Source organism: Gastrolobium bilobum, unplaced genomic scaffold (assembly GCF_033153095.1).
Source record: "Gastrolobium bilobum isolate Gb01-03AN ecotype WA unplaced genomic scaffold, APGP_CSIRO_Gbil_v1 utg17087, whole genome shotgun sequence".
In the NCBI taxonomy this organism is placed as follows: Eukaryota; Viridiplantae; Streptophyta; class Magnoliopsida; order Fabales; family Fabaceae; genus Gastrolobium; species Gastrolobium bilobum.
The window spans coordinates 33,315-50,566 of record NW_026899585.1 but is presented as its reverse complement, the minus strand read 5'-3'; the positions used below and the strand labels follow the sequence as shown (position 1 = coordinate 50,566).

Genomic DNA, 17,252 nt, shown 5'->3' with positions numbered 1-17,252 from the left:
TCAAATTTCAGTTTCTAATATTGAAGCAATTCGCGGAATAATAAATTAAGATAATGTGATATATGTCATTTTAATATAATTGAATTTGAAAAATATGAGTTCAATGTCATTGAGAGGTATGTTTATGGGGATTCTGAGTTTCAATTTAAATTGACATAATAATAGCATATATTTTTATTTATTTATGCTCCATGTTTTTTAGCTTACTTTGTCAACATTGTTTAATTCATTTTATATATGAAAAATATAATTGAATTTATATTTTTATATATCTGTATATATCCGGGTCAACCGATCTGACCAGTGACCCACCAGTTCGATCAGTGACCCAGTAATTCAATACCCTAACTGCATCGATGCCGGGTCGGGTTTAACAGATATAATATTTTTCAATTACTCTTACATATTCGTCTATTCGTATCCAAGTGAAGTTTCTGCATATCCCATATATTCCACACATATTAGCTTCTTAGTATGCTAAAATAAAAGTTTTAACCAAACTCGTTTAACACACGTAGTAAGGAGTTTGGGTTCGTTTATAAAAAAAAAAAAAAAAGGAGTTTGGGTTCTTAATTAGGAATAAATCTTTGGTAATACTTCTGTACTAAAAGTTCAGTACATCACATCCATGAAAATATTACATGTCAGCTAAAATATTTTTTTTTTTTCTGTCAAATTTTTTTTATCTCATTCATGAGATACACTGAATCTAGGTTCAGTAGTAATATCAAAATTTATTCCTTAATTAGAGAGCCACCTCCGAAAGGGTACTCGATGTGATTAATCATTGGTTATGACTGGAGTGGCCGGAGGATACCGTTTACTAATAAAAACAAAAAAAAGTTCAAAAGAAGCGCAAAATGGAGGGAAAGAGGTTGAGATCCCAATCACAGTCACAGAGCATCGATGTACTCACAAAAATCAAAGGTTACGAAAACCATCCAATTTCCACAAAATGAATAATTGAATCGTCATATTGGACTTTGATGATTGTGTTTTTTCACTGCGTTTGCAGAATTCACTCGAGCTTTGGTTTCAGACATCACCAACGGACGCTCACCGCTCATTCTCATTGATCGCTTCAGAAATTACTGCTCCTTTCCTAACTCCAACTGGTTCCCTTCTAATCTCAATCAATTATCAGATTCTTTTTATAATTTGAAGCGATTTATGCCTCTTTTTGTTCAACTGTCTTGCTATGCAGCTTTTGTGGCTCCGATTTGCCGTGTGGAAAGGAAGTTCTCACACTCTCTAAGGAAACCCATGTACGCAGACTAGGTCAGTCTACCTTCGATTTCATGAGTTAGAATTTTAAACTGAATTAAATTTGTATATCTCTTTTCGGTTATTCTTCAATTATTTGGGTTCAAATTCTTAGCACAAGGGTTCAATTTATGTAATCATCTGGGTCTGATCCTTTTTGGGTCTTGCTCAGGTTGGGAGCTATATAGCACCAGGCTCCCTTTTGGTTTTCTTGGATCTCGGAAAAAATTGTGGGTCATTCTAGGCTTTGAATCTGTTGATGAGTTTCAGTTTTGGGTATGTTTCAGATGTCATGTTGAGAGTGCTGCTGATTGTTCAGAAACTTTTGCAAGAGAACAAGCATAGTTCCAAGAGAGACATTTATTACATGCATCCATCTGTATTTTTGGGTGAGTCATTCAATTTGCAACATGGAAGTACCAAGTGGAGTTATATTCATTTTCAAAAGATTAGATGAATGATTGCCACAAATTATGCAATGCTGTACCCATATTGGAAGAGGGAATTGTTTTGCAATAATAAGTTAGGAGTAGGACTCATTATTAATTTATGGCTTTAACTGTCTTTCTCTTCTTCGTGTTTTAAATTCTTTTTGTTTTATGGATCCAGCTGTCATGATCGCTTGATTTTGTATGAAAGATGTTGGATACCATTGTTTGGTTTTAGAAGGTTCCCTTCTACTTATACCATTGTCTTCCCGCATAAAAAACTCAGATGTCTTCTTATGACAAAAGTGTGCAAAAATCTACTATGGTTCTTTTATTGTACTCAGGTTTAACTTGTCACAATCTTGTTCGTAAGGTTGTTTAAGAGTCAGTGACATGACGTTTCTTTCTATGGTAAAGGTTTAACTTTCCCATTACATGCTGACTTCTTTTTCATGTATTTTATTTCTTTTCACATTGCAGATCAGTCAGTTGTAGACCATGCAATTAATGATATGTGCGTCCTTATGCAGTGCAGTCGCCATAACCTTAATGTGGTAGATTTTTTGCTGATTTTATTTCGGATTGGCTCTCTTAATTTGGTGGATTGTGGTGAATAAAATTTTTATCTGAATTTCTGATATGCTTCTTTTGCTGCTTATTCATTTGAACTAGAAAGTTACCCATGTTTCAGGTTTAGGATACTTATATTTTTTTCATTTTCATTTTTGTAGGTTTCTGCTGGGAATGGGTACAATATGCGATCACTCTTAATCTGGGAAAATGCACTTTGCTGTCAGCTTTCTCTTTATAATAATAATAATAACAGTTTATTTTCATATGTGATACAATTTTGTGAATGTATGTACGTTTTTGTATAAAATAAAATCTCGCCACTGGTGCATCCCAAAGTTGTCATGAATTTCAAAGGATGCATAATATATAATTTCCTATTTTTTGGAATTGTGGGATCCCGTGTTGGTTTAAAAAATTCCATTGATAGAATAAAATTTCATTATGATTCTTCGTAGTTTATACCTGGTGCTAATAACGCTGGCATATGCGGCATTCTGTCATCTAAATTCTTCTCTCCTGCTGCTTTAGCAATTATTAATTATTATTTTTCAAAAGTAATACCTTTTGCTTCCTACTCAGTTCTTCATATTATAATGACTTGTTCTAATTTGTTTAGCTGGCAAGACTTATGGATCAAGTTTGTTTCTGCTATAGGTTAGTTATGGGCTGGATAAGATTTTTTGAAGGAAAAAGGATATATGACTGTATCAGTTCTCCCAACACTGTAAGAACTAAGAACTAACCTTAATATAGTAATTAAATTTTACCATTTAAATTTCATGCAGGCATTTAGCTTTTCTGCAGGCCCACCCTGTTCCTGTTCATGTTGAAGAAGTTGAAGGTATCCTAATTTCTGGGTGAATATACAGCAAGTGTTTAGTTTGCTTCTTCTAATTATATTTTCTATTTGAACATCACCTTTATCCCAAACATATTTTCTACTTCATATTAACTTAAAATATGAAGTGATCAGAGATGGGAGAAACACTGCTTAACTCTTTGCTCATAGATATCGTTAGTGTTGCTCATTACATATTGGTTGTCGAGAAGGAATCAGGTAATCAAATGCTTTTGTTTTGGAGAGAAAAAGGAGGAAAAGTTAAAGAAGGTCCTTTCCTGATAAATTTCCTATTAAAAAGACAGTACATGTTGAACTTGCAGTTTTCCAAAGACTAGCAAACGACCAGTTCTGCAATGCAAATCATTGCATCGTCATCACTGTAATCAATTTTCTAGAACATTAGCTTCTTTTACGACAATATTTCTTTGTTTGATTTCTATCTTTGTACAGGGAAGAGGCTACCCAGATATTCCTACAAGAAGGTGTGAAAAATTATTTTCACTTGCCTAAGTTATTATGCTATAAAGCTATATGCCAGCTTTCCTTTTATATTGCATTATGATTGCGTCTGTATTCACAGTTGCAAATGTGCGTGCCTGGTCTTTTGTTTGATATTATGCATTTTGTATCCTAAAGGTTTTTGCGGCTTCTAGTTGAGAATTTGCACATTCCTGTATATTGCTTGGTAGATTGCGATCCCTATGGCTTTGACATCCTAACCACTTACAAATTTGGTTCAATGGTTAGTATTTGTAGGTTTATTAATTCAGAAATACTTCGACATGTATATCATTAGAGTGTTATGAATATGAAATGTACAGGATTATTGAATGGATTGAATATTTGTCTAATGGCTGTGAGTTACATTTCCGGATCCAGCTTGACTAATCTATTCCCCACTATTATGTTAGCAAATGGCTTATGACACGAAACATCTTCGTGTCCCTGAGATCCACTGGCTTGGAGCTTTTCCTTCAGATTCTGAAAGATATTTTGTTCCAAAGCAGTGTCTCCTTCCTCTGACTGCTAAAGGTAACTAGGGATATTACTTGTAGTGCTTCAGATTGGCGTAGTTACATATCTGATCTAATCAATATTGTATCTTCAATATTCTATTTCAGACAAGAAAAAAATTGAAGCCATGTTGCTTAGATGCTACCTGCAAAGGGAGGTGCCACAATGGAGGTAATAATCAATTGTGTTCCCTGACATTTGTCTTTTTCTTTCACTGGATTGAGATTTTACAGTGTGTGTTTTGTTTTAACGTTGCTAATGAAGGGTGGAGCTAAAGCTCATGCTGCAGAGAGGAGTTAAGTTTGAGATTGAAGCGTTATCTGTGCATAAACTTTCATTCTTGTCAGATTCTTACATACCATCAAAAATTCAACGTAAAGCGATTATCTAGCATGTTGGACATTCATGTGTTAAGCTCTATACAAGCTATTGAGCTTGGGCACATTCAGTATATGCTATTTATACGCTTTTGGAAGATTAAAGCCCCCTCTAAGGTGAAGACCTTTGTTTGGACTGTGGTAGTTAATAGAATTAATACAAATGATTAGTTACTAACTCGTATACATCACAAGGCGATTGTAAACTTTCGGTATAAAAAGGTGTAGAAACTGGCACCTTGTAACTTTCATAGAGATTATTATAAGTATGACTAGAAATGTTTTTGTACTTGCATGTGTAGTGATCTTTGCCACTATTACTGGAAAGGGAAGTGATACCATTGTTTGGGCTTATGGTAAGCTAGAGTGTGGCAAGGTTAATGGAAGCAGCAGTTGATGATCAAACAAACTATTTTTCTACATTATTATCAGGTAAACAGTACTCTGCTCGCTGGCCATCTATAGCTTCATGTGTATATATTTTTTGGAGAAATGTAAAAATATATTAACCCAAAAAATATACAATATAGACAGGGCATACCCTGCTGAAAATCTAAAGGACATATGCACACAGTGCAAGAGCCTAAGCTGGTCCACTAGGAGCATGTGCCTAGTACAGATGTGTCAAATGTGAGTGCCTATAGACAAGAAATTTTACCTTGTTAGTTACATCCTCAACCGAGAAGGGAGAGTGATCAAAAACCAAAATATTGCGGCCCAACCAAATACAGTACACTGTCATTGCAAGCACAAGGCAACGTGTTTTACCCAGGGTGCCAGAAAAAGCTTTGGCACGGATGAGGTGATTAATAGACCCCTGTAGAGAAGTAAAACCACGGCCGAAGGGAGACCAGTCACGAATAGCTTTTCACACTTGAATGGACTGGGGGCAAGTGAAAAATAAGTGGGCATGTGATTCATCAACCATTTGGCAAAGAGGGCAAGTCGCACCAATATTCAAGAACGAAGCTCTATCCAAAGTGAGGAGTTTTTGCTTCACGGCCAACCAGATTATAAAAGATACCTTGGGAGGAATAGCTGCACTCCAAACAACTTTGTGCCAGTGGACAATCGACCTTGGTTTTCTGAGATAATTATAGGCTTTGATAGCATTTAGAGAGTTGTTAGAAGTTCAAGATAATAGGGCTTGAACCGCTCCTTCCGTGTGCTGCTCACGATTCAGAATTAAGTCTCTAATTGCAATAATCTTCTTGAAAAAAATGGAATCTGATGGGGACGAGATGAAGTCCCAAATGCTACCTTCCTGTAGATAATGGTTATGAATCCATTTGATCCACAAGGAGTCCTTCTTGGAGTGGAGATCCCATAAGATCCTGACTAGCAAGGCAAGATTCCAATCCTTAAGGCAATACAGACCGAGACCCCCTTCCTGCTTAGGAGAGCAAATATCAGCCCAAGAAACCAACGGTTTGGACCTGCTAGAATTCGGCTTACCCCACAAGAAGTTCCGGCAAAGAGCAGTGATCCGATTGATAACAGAAACAGGGAAAGGGAAAATTCCCATCCAGAAATTGCATATACCCTAAATGACAGCTCTGATTAATTCAAGTTTCCCTGCATAAGAAAGAGTCTTTCTGTTCCAACCTTGCACAAGACCACTGATTTGAGATATTAATGGATCATAGTGAATCATATTTAATCTAGAAGACAGCAAAGGAACTCCCAGGTATCTAAAAAGGAAGGAGTCAAATTCAAAACCTGTGAGACGCTGCACCTCCGCTCGGGATTCAGAATCCATACCAGCAGAATAGATTGCAGATTTGTCAGTGCTGATAGATATGCCCGAGACCGAACAGAAATGGGAAAGTGCCCATACCAGCTTCATGTGTATATTAATTAAGGATATTATCCTCCATCTAATTCTAAAAGAAAGACATCATCGTAAGAGAAGCCCCTTTTTTTAACGTATTTCAAATAAGAGACAGCTGATTATGTGGTAAAACATATAAAGATTGATTAACATTTCAAGGCACGGACTTGGTATTTCTATCTATCAACAGCAAGATTTTGTATCAAGTTTAGCAAAGTGGAATCTCAACATTATGGTATTGGGAAAAGGAAAATAAAATCATTCAATTTACGGAGAGTATCGGTGTTGAGATATATAGTCCCACATTGGTTAGATGTGCAACTAATGTGGCCTTTATAAGGCCTTGGGCACTCCCACCCTTTGAGCTAGCTTTTGGGGTGGTGACCTCAAGGTTTTTTAACATGGTATCAGAGCCTCACCAAAGTTGGGCCTGTGCAATTCCACCCTTCTAGCCCAAAGGGCTCTTGCGTGAGGGGGCGTGTTGAGATATATAGTCTCACATTGGTTAGATGTGCAACTAATGTGGCCTTTATAAGGCCTTGGGCACTCCCACCCTTTGAGCTAGCTTTTGGAGTGGTGACCTCAAGATTTTTTAACAATCGGGTCGGGTTCATTACTTCGCGGTTTTGTGATTGATTATTATTGGGATCTCCTATTTACAAGTAAATGATTCTCGAAAGTCGAATCACATGGGGGGAAGAGTCAAACTTTGTATGCCTGCAAGTTCTCAATGATATTTAGAAGAATAAATATATAAAAAATAGGGAAAAATATTTGTCTTTTTAAATTACATAATTTATGTCATTTCACTCTCACAAAGAGGTAAGACTCACATCTTTATATTTTTTTATCCTCTCTCTCCTCCGTTATCTATCTCTTTCTCTCACTTAAAATGACACAACTTTACATCCTTTAAGATGATATATATTTTTCCCATAAAAATAACTTAATTATGTTAGTATATTTAAAATTTCCTTCTATAGAGTGAACTGGGTTCATTACCCAAAGTTTTTCGTGAAATTGACATAAAAAAATAAGCGAAGTGTTTAGAAATAATGTAAGAAAACTTAGTAGAAAAAATAATCAAAATATAAATAATTTTATCTTTTTATTGCAGAAAATAGAGGGCGAAAAGTTGTTTTTTTTTTTTTCAAAAAAAAAAAACGGACTCAAGCTTCAAATTGTAGAACTCTTTTAACCAGGAAAAAAAAAACTTCTTTTCATCAAATTAACATTTAAAATATTTGAAAAGATTTGGTCGTAATAAAGATTAGGATTACATCCTTGAAGCCATTATGACTTTGTGTTCACCAAGTATAAACTTATAAATTTAAGATTGCAAGATCACACTTTGAAGGTCTAGATTAGTTTGGGACAAAGGCTATAAAAAAGTGGTCATAGGAAGTGATTCGGTGTTAGTAATTACAATGCTTATCTCGCAAGCAATACTGAGAGTCTCACTTAGTTACTCTATTTAGGATTGGATCATTGGATAGTCAAGTTCCAACATATCTACACGGAAGGTAATAGCTGTGTTAATTGTCTCACAAATTACCAGAATTCTCCTGTATCCTCTGTGTTCCATCAAATTCCCTTAAACGGCTTCCTATGATATACCTTTCTGGTTTCTCTCACCTAGGGAGAACACATACTATTTGAATTTTGTGATTTTCTTCTTCAGCATCAGTTTACCAAAAAAAAAAACTAACTTAATTTTGTGCAAGAGCTTTAGCTCAAGTTGCACATGTTTCTTGATCTCGGGATCAAATGCCAAGTCATTTGGATTGTATTTTAACTATCATTTTCTTCTACAGTTCTACACATCACATTATACACCTCTTTAGCTAGCTATCAATCGTTGTCATAATTAACGGAAGACGTGTTCTCCACAGTGACTCTTACGATGATTGGGAAATGACCTCTTTCACAGGATTTGTGAAAAAAATTTGCTTCATAATGTAATATTAAATAATTACATCATGAGAATACATGCATTCAAAGCCTCAATAATTATGGGGTCACAAAGCAATTGTGTATTAGCTAATAATCGCCTTCTGCCACTAAGTATTGAGCATGGTGAGGTGTGTCTGTAATTTCAGGAGGTAATATATTCCAACTTCTGAGACGCCATTGTTAAAAAAATAAAATAAAAAAAATACAGTATTTATATCCATATATATGGACTTAATAATTGGACCTATATGGTAAATATTCGATTTGATTTGGTGATGTTGACTGCTGACATTGTGTTAAAAAGGAGAGTTTTCAGGAAGGGAGGTGTAATAAATTATGGAAATCATAAAATTAATGCAGGTAATTTAAATTTCATTACAAACTAATCACAAAATCAAATCCTGAATGTAGTGCAAAAGCTAGGAGTATGAAGTTAAAAAAACAGATGCAGTTTTTTTTTTTTTTTTTTTGATAACAAAACAGATGCAGTTTTGATATTGCCCTAATATACCACCGGTTATTTCATGCTTCTCCATCTTTGAGCCTTGCTTGGTTTACCTTGTGGGCTACTTTATCCTTTACGTTTCCGGTTGTGTCCTTAAAGTAAATATCAAGTGCGAGGGATGTAAATCAAAGGTGAAGAAGATCTTGCAGAACATTCGTGGTACTTTCTTATTTCTCTTGAGGTATTTGAATTATTGAAATTCATTCAGATTTCAGAATAATGTGAACTCAGAAAATGACTTATGCTTTTCTATTCATAATTATTGTAAACGAGGCAAAGAATAGTATTTCATTCGTGCTATCAACTTCTAAAAAACATGCATTAATTATCTTTCCATACATATTATTTTCAGGCAAGTACAGTATCACCGTTGATAGAGATCGATGGAGGGTCAGTGAAAGTTACAGGAAGATTAAACCCAAGTACATTATTGGGTGAGCTATAGGAAACATGAACAAGTCCGATCAAAAGTGATTATTTAAATCTTGTGATCAAAAGTTCGATCGTTAAAGAGATACTTTTATAAGAAACAAAAGCTACTTAATTAATAAGAAGTGATTAGGTTAAAATATGATGTAAAAGCTACTTTTTAAAGTGTTGTTTAGCTCATTAATAAGTAGTTTCCCTTACTTTGAGCTCTAATTGACCGTCAAAAGTAATCACATAATTATATAGGGAATTGTTTATCTCATTTAACATGAGATAAAACTATTTTCTTACGCTCACATATGCATGAGAGAGAAAAAGCATAATGGATCTCATCACTTAATATGTGTGGGTAGAAAAATTATTTTATCTCTAGTTCTCCAGTTATATATATCATTTACTAATTCTCAGCTGTTTTATTTTACTTTTGGATACAAAATGTCACCAAGATTTGAACATATGACTTAATGCAAATCCAAATCTCTTAATTATCACCAAACTAAGCCTATTGGATTGATTCTCAGCTGTTTTTAATAAAACCAAATCCACCAATCAATAAAAGTCCGGATCCAGAAAATTCTTGCAAACAAACTCTTGATATAAAATCTGTGATGTATATCTATTGTAATAGTAAGTATACAGCTTCCACTTCTGATTTTCTATATGAGACTCTACCTACCTCTGTTTTCAGGGGGCTAAGCCACTGAATTAAAAGACCCCATTTCATTATTGAGTATAGAATGCATTATTCTATCAAATAGATAATCGTATCATCTGTCTTCATCAATGTGATTTATGCATATACCCTCCTCCTGTGCTTAGTTTTACGTACACATCAAAAGTGACTTTCTTCTAAGCCATGCCAATCAATAATTTAGCTATAATAGTCACCTTGCCACACGATATGATGAACTCACGTGGAAGTTCAACTTGCCCCTTATATGTAACAATCAGTACCTTTCTTATTCTTCATCTCGGATTTGCTTTCTTTGTATTATTGCTTTAGTTATGCATGAATCGATGCTTTGTAGGACACAAGGACGGTCTTTCTTTCCTTTTTATCTAGAAGAAAGATATCTTAAATGGACTTTACTGCTATTATGTAGTTTTTGTCTCATGAGTTAGTCCCACTTTACTACTATTATGTAGTTTTTGTCCGGTGAGTTAGTCCCACAAATTTTGGAAGGGTCCTTCCACCCACCTTAATATCGCCCTACAGAAAGGAAAGATCAAACAAATCCATTTAATTTCTGAGAAAGACTTCACTTTGATAGAGAGAATCCACTTGAGAATTTTCTTCTTCGTGAGAAAATCCATTTAAGAGAGTGAAAATGAAAGGCCCATAATTTTCTTCCAAATCAGTGTGGGGCATTTACGGATTCTCGGCCATCTGAACCCTACCATGTAAGTAATTTGACAAACTCTAGGGTCACTTTCAGAAATAAAAGCGAATGTCTAAAGTTTTTTTGTTGCTACTAACTTGCTATAATTGTTTCAAGCTTCTAAGTTATCCTATTCTATATTAATTTAAGATCCGTTGTTAAGATTTCAATTATAAAATATAAAATTATTAATGTAACCTCACCCAACAATTTAAGCTTTTAGATTGAATTAGTTTTTTACATGATATTAGCTAGAGCCCTCACATCACGGGTTCAATTTTCACCGTCCCCATTTAATTAATAAATAATTAAGTATTATAGAGTTTGTTACGTATAAGTAGGTGGGTTTGTGCATTGTTCACCCTTCAAACCCAATGAACTCTCGTGTAAAATAGCGTATTAGAGAAATATAAAATAATTAATATAACATCATCCAACAACTTAAGTTTTTGAGTTAAATTGATTTTTTTACGTATCCTCTTTTGGTTTTACCCGAATGATATTAGAAACTTGAGCAAAGAAGCATAAGGTTACTTGAGCGCGACACTTAATAAACTTATCTAATTACCACTCAGAAATTTCACAATATAGTCTGTCATATATAGGCTAATTGTTTAAGGTGCCTTCAACTTCAAGTCTATTATGTTATGTATTAGCATTCAATAAGTACACTTACTCGAGAGACTACTTAGGTTTAAGATCGATCAGCAAAGGATTTGGTTTTAATTAGAATAAATAAGCTCTCTCAAGTATTGGACCTTTGAACCTTAAACAACTATGTGTCTAAACTTTATAATTCGTGGGCCATGTTCCGGTTTGATATTTGTGAAACTCCATTTTCATGGGGTCGTCTTATTTTGGGTGCATGCGATCATTAACTTGCATTTGCTCCTAGCCTCTATATGAGTCTTATCCGTACGTACTTTAATCTTTCAAATGCATAAAAAGTGAATTCCAACGACGTGGGAGCTAATTTGTTTTTGAAAGGAGTGAAATTGAAAAGAACAAAAGGACCGGGGTAATAATAATGAGATAAAGAACACTTTTTAGATAAAAAATTATCCCTATGCTTATATATACCTAAATATTTAAGCTTTCTGTACCAAAAAAAAAAATAAAAAAAAATAAAAAAATATTTAAGCTTTCGTAAGACCTGGTTTTATTATGCTTGCACTTTGCACTTTGTACGTTGATGGGAATCATATCTGCATAACATTCTTAACTATCAGTAACATCAGTATAGCTATTCACCGATTGTCTAAACTAGTGAACTGTATCAATCAGACTTGGGACCGTACCGTTTTCTCTGACTAATACAATCGCTTAATCCTTTTCAATTATTTGGAATACTGTTTAATCATGCAGATGGTTAACTTCAATCAAGTTCAACAGGTGTTCTTCAAGACACCCACCTGTTGACCAGACAGTAATATAAATACTAATAACCAAAGACGTTAGAAATAGTACTGACCCACTTCTTAAATACGAATCCTTGTTCCTAAATCATTTGTTTTTGTTTTCATTCAGATTACTAATTTTTGTTTAATAAAAGAATTGGAACTTATAAAACATTTAGTATAAATTAATTTCTCTCTTGCACGTTAAATCATGGCTGACATCTATATATCATTTCTGTTCATATGCATGGCATTATATGTTATAATTAAATCCTGCAATCAATGCATTGCATAGCTTAACGTGGAAGGGGGTCCTTTTGATTTTGTCCTCAAACTGTGACATATATGTGGATTTACTCCGTTGACTTAATTAGTGATCATGTTCTTAGATTATGGCTGTACAATGTAAACAGAAATTTCGTATGCAGAGCTTGCAACCATGGTGGAAAAGCAGAGAAATCGTTTCACAAAATTATAGGGATAACGTTTCACAAATAACTAGGCCTCCCAAGAAAAAGGTCCAAAAGAAAAAAAAAAGAAAAAAAAGAAAAGAAGATCATGGTTGTTAATGTTACTTAATCAAACCACAACTAATTGCCGTCGAGCTTCAACTCTTAGACCCTCCTTCATCTTTCTAATGAAATCATCGAATTTTTTGTTCAACTCCTCCGTGCTTAACGTGCAGCTTTCTTCTTCTACATCTTCTTCCTCATCAATGTTTTCTTCAATCAGAACGTAATCATTTTCTGACTCTTTGTCTTCATCTTCATCTTCTGCATCAAATACTTCTTCTTCGTCTAGATCCTTCTCCTCTTCTTTTAAAACTAATTGACTACTTCCTTTTCCTTGTGCTTCATCTACCAAAATTATCTTTTCAATGTTTTCTTGTACTTCTTCTTCATAACAGTTTTTTATTTCTATTGCTTCCTCTGCTACAGTGTTCAGCTCATCAGGCTCACTAGTTTTATCCTCGGCAACTATCTCTAACATTGGCTTGTTGGCTTCAACATCTGAGAACTGAGATTGTGAACCTTCTTCAGTGTACTTTGAAGGTTCATGATCACCGCTAGAACCATAGAAAGATTTAGTTATACCAACAAAAACTAGGAGCCCATTGCAAAGGAGAAACATGCAGTTCTTGTCTACGTTGTGGGTAAAGAGTTGGAAAGGGAATGTAGAGAAATAAAACTTAAAGTAATGGAAGAAAATAAGCAAGGAAGAAGGTGAAACGATGATGGAACACACAGATACTGAAAGGAATAATTGAGTAAGCTTAAATAGATAGTAATGAGCTTTTATGCTGTGTGTCAAGGCTGCAAGATCCATAGTGTCCACTATGGTGAAGAAAGGAAATAAAACTAGGGAGGGTTTGTAAATGGAGGTTGCTATGAAATGAGGTGGTTGGTGTAAGCCATGAAGGCCTTCTTATATATTATGATGGAGTGATTTTAGGTTTTTATTTTTTTATTTTTTAAATTTCCAAAAATACAAATAGGCAAATTATTATGAGGCAGATGGCACATTAAAGGCTGTCCAAAGGCTCACCTACTATTCATGGGATTTTGTCATAAATGAAGATAACTACTTGTAAGGGTGAGTAGCACATTTTCAAAGTACTAGTTGTCACATAAAATATTGACAAATTATATCTTCATACTCACCAATTTGCGGTTTACTTGTCAAGTAGCATTCATTTGGGGTTTGGGGCCAAAAACCCACAGGGGTGTGAAATTATCACGTCCATGTACATGTGTGATAAATATGTGATATAAATATGTATTTATGTGGTTGCCAATTAATCAGAGTGGCTAAGTCTAGGATGCATAACATGGGTTTGTCACGGTTTACAAACTCGAATACCAACCTCCATTTCACTGGGCTGGTACAAACCAATCAATAATCATTAACTCTCATATTAGAGTTTTTTTCACTTATTATGTTTCATACTTGGCTCATCCTCATTCATATTAGACTTTATTATTCATACTTGAATTTTCAATACCTAAAATTCTCATGGCCTGGTTTGGGGAAAACTCTGCCTTGGGAACATTATTTGGGTGTTGGGATTGGTGAACCCTTCAAAATTCTTGGAGTTGCATCTCTTTAAAAAAAATAAAAAAACGCTCTCGAATAAATCCAAATGACTTGGCTAAATTGTGGTTGGTTCTTTTATCAATCAAAACCTTGAGATGTGAGCTAATAGACTAATAACAATAATATGATTTATACCACTTTTGTTTCTGCTGATGTTCTCATCATGAATATATTGAAATTATGCAGTACGTTATTTGGGATAACTCACTCATCATTGTCACTGAAGCAGCGTTGTAAGTTATGCATGAGAACATCATTTACACTTTTGTTTCTTCACTTATTATGTTTCATACTTGGCGTATTCTCATCTATAATATTAGACTTTATTGTTCATACTTGAATTCTCAACACCTAAAATTTTCATGGTTTGGGGAAAACTCTGCTATTGGAAACTTATTTGGGTGTTTCGATTGGTGAACCCTTCAAAATTCTTGGTGTTGCATCTCTTTTGAAAATTTTGAAGAAAAAAAATGCTTGCGAATAAATCCAAATGACTTTCTAATTGTGGTTGGTTTTTTATCTATCAAAACCTTGAGATGTGAGCTAATAGACTAATAACAACAATATGATTTATAATACTTTTGTTTCTGCTAACGTTCTTCTAAAAAATTAATTTAACCAAAAAATTTAGGCTTTTTGACCCTTTTGCCCCTCATTAATTAATTAATAACCAATTTGCCCCTCCCCCAGAACTATCCACCATCCTGCCCCATTTAGTAGAGCAAGTTGCACTTTTAATCGACTAAATGAGCAAAATTCAGAAATCAAGAAACACGAATTTTAGTCGACTAAATATTCACCTTGATCGGCTACATGTCGAACACATTTAGTCGACTAAGGCCATTATTTAGTCGACTAAATATCGCGGATCAGGTTTTTTAAAACCCCCCATTTCGCAAAGGGGGTCATTTTCAAACCCTAGTCGACTAATTTCGCTCCAAGAACCCCTCTCTTCAACCAAGTCCGAATCTCATCCCTTGAAGGTCTGATTGAAGCATCATTGGTTCACAACTTGCGAAATTGACATTGTAGGTAACGTTTTCCGACTTGCATTTGGTTTTAGGTTTAGGTTTTTTTTTGTTTTCTCACGACTTTGGATTCTGTTTTTTTAAATTTCTTGTTTATGGTAGAAGGTTGTTTGCGGTTTTGTGGCTTTAGGTTAGGGGTAGGCTGTTGAGTTTGATGTGAGGGTAATTGACTAGGGTTGATGTGGTAGCTTAGGGTTAAGGTTAGGGTAAGGGCTGCTGTTTTGTTTGGGGTGTAGGGTTAGGGTTCCTGTTTTTATGTTAGGGTATAGGATTGTTTTTCCTGTGATGGGTTAGGGTTAGGGTTGCTGTATTTGATTGGGTTTAAGGTTTACGTTCCTGTTTTTATGGTAGGGTATAGGTATAGGGTTTGTTTTATGTTTTATTTTAGGGTTAGAGTTTAGTTTTTTATATTGAATTTTAAATTTTTTTGATATTGTTTTTGTCCATTGATATTGTTTCCACTTGCATTGTAGGTACCGTTGTTCCCATGGCTGGGCGTAGAAGATCGGATAACGTGGTAGGGTATACCCTCTCCTGAATAAGAACTGGTTTCAGAGATGGATCTTCTTTTAACATACCTATACAAAAATCGAAGTCAACACAATCAATAAATATACCGTAAAAATAACGTAAACATAAACCCTAAACCAAACATCGCGTAATACATACTTATAATGGCTGCACAGATTACATCAGAACCCAGCTGTCTATGGTCCCGGGTAAGGCCTTGGTTTAGGCAGGTGTGTTCTTTACCCCACTTACTAACAACCCAAGTATTTCCATTCTTGGGTAACATAGCCCGCACGTACTAGGGACAACCATCATTATGGTGTCGACACTTCATCACAAATCTATGGTCATCACTTTTTGCCACCACAGCAGTACGATGAGACTTCATACAATATAATTTGACTGCATGTTGCATTTCAGATTTAGTTCGAAACTCCTGGTACAAATAAAATGGATCCCCTAAATGCCAGCAACCGTGGAAGTCATCCTCGCCATACAATATCTCTGTCTCATCATTAGGGTGAGCCCAATTAATGAAGGAATAATGTGAGCTTTCGTTCCAAAACGGCTCAATATCGGAACCTACGTCCAAATTCCAGGAGTTTTTCGTCAGTACGATTGATAACACAAATATGAAATATTCATTTAAAACCTTAATTTACTATCTTACCACTGCTAACAGGGTCAACACGGAGTTGGTGGCATCACCTGGGAACTCAAATTTCCTGAACTAGTGTCAGCGTCAAAATTCCCCTCTACGTCCGTATCTGAGGTGTCACCCAACGGAATAACACTCTCGGGTTCACCATCGTCTTCACTGTCCATATCCTCCTCATGCTCATCCTCATCCTCGACTATTTCCCTCAGTGTTATCTGACTTAAGACAGGTGCAGGCGCAGATAAACCGACCACTCTATCTTCTTGACTTTGACTTCTTTCATGTATAGGTGCAGATGAAGATTGCCCACAGTCTATTTCAACATATATCTCAATAAAGTTTTGAAATTTTCGGTCCACGATTGCATCTATGACACATTCCACATCTTCATCGTCACAAATATCATTACCAATGTATAATATAGCATCCTTACCAACTGTAGACTCTACCCTGGCGATCATCCGTTGAACGCACTGGCTGCCTTGTAGCCCCAATATTTGGTGAATCCTCCCCTTAAGCTCATTGTTCATAGTGCCCTGTTTGATTTTCAACATTTTCGTTTTTTTCTTCAAGTTGAACACCGTTGGGGCCTTCATAATGCTTTCCATCATAGTAAATCAGGGTAACATACATGTTTGGACTTGAGCTCATCTTTCACACGAATTTAGGGGTAGGAATCGAATTTTAGGGTTTTTGGGTTCGGATTTGGGGGAAACAAATCAGAAAATAAGGAAAATGATAATGATTTCACAATTACTATGCTTTAGAGATGGTGGGATGAAATGGAAAGGTGAATGGAAGGATCACAAATGACAAACAAGAGAAATAGGGGTTTTGATTTCGAAAATATTGCAAATGAGACCGAGAGAGGTCTGGATATAGGGTTTTCTGCGATATTTAGTCGACTAAATAATGGCCTTAGTCGACTAAATGTGCTCGACATGTAGTCGATCAAGGTGAATATTTAGTCGA

The 17,252-nt window shown here is 35.1% G+C and overlaps 2 protein-coding genes across 2 annotated transcripts; one reads left to right on the top strand and one right to left on the bottom strand.

Moving 5' to 3' along the window:
* The first annotated feature begins 860 nt into the window (after positions 1 to 860).
* LOC133291705 (meiotic recombination protein SPO11-1) lies at positions 861 to 4,519 on the top strand. Its single transcript, XM_061490004.1, has 15 exons — positions 861 to 927; positions 1,016 to 1,115; positions 1,205 to 1,278; positions 1,551 to 1,652; positions 2,172 to 2,245; positions 2,423 to 2,439; positions 2,919 to 2,988; positions 3,069 to 3,105; positions 3,274 to 3,321; positions 3,426 to 3,484; positions 3,556 to 3,587; positions 3,742 to 3,847; positions 4,017 to 4,137; positions 4,227 to 4,290; positions 4,384 to 4,519. Exons 1-15 carry the CDS (start codon positions 861 to 863, stop codon positions 4,508 to 4,510), a joined length of 1,098 nt encoding a protein of 365 aa, XP_061345988.1. The 3' UTR covers positions 4,511 to 4,519.
* A 7,951-nt stretch (positions 4,520 to 12,470) lies between these two features.
* Positions 12,471 to 13,361, bottom strand: LOC133291704 (uncharacterized). Its single transcript, XM_061490003.1, has one exon. The coding sequence runs from the start codon at positions 13,314 to 13,316 to the stop codon at positions 12,570 to 12,572; it is 747 nt and encodes a 248-aa protein (XP_061345987.1). The 5' UTR covers positions 13,317 to 13,361; the 3' UTR covers positions 12,471 to 12,569.
* Between the last annotated feature and the right edge of the window lie 3,891 nt (positions 13,362 to 17,252).

Excerpts from the sequence above, each read along its gene's own strand:
- LOC133291705 (XM_061490004.1), top strand. The coding sequence starts at position 861 with ATGGAGGGAAAGAGGTTGAGATCCCAATCACAGTCACAGAGCATCGAT. Across the intron at positions 3,106-3,273 it reads TCATGTTGAAGAAGTTGAAG|ATATCGTTAGTGTTGCTCAT; the intron begins GTATCCTAATTT and ends CTTTGCTCATAG. Across the intron at positions 3,322-3,425 it reads GGTTGTCGAGAAGGAATCAG|TTTTCCAAAGACTAGCAAAC; the intron begins GTAATCAAATGC and ends TTGAACTTGCAG.
- LOC133291704 (XM_061490003.1), bottom strand. The coding sequence starts at position 13,316 with ATGGATCTTGCAGCCTTGACACACAGCATAAAAGCTCATTACTATCTA.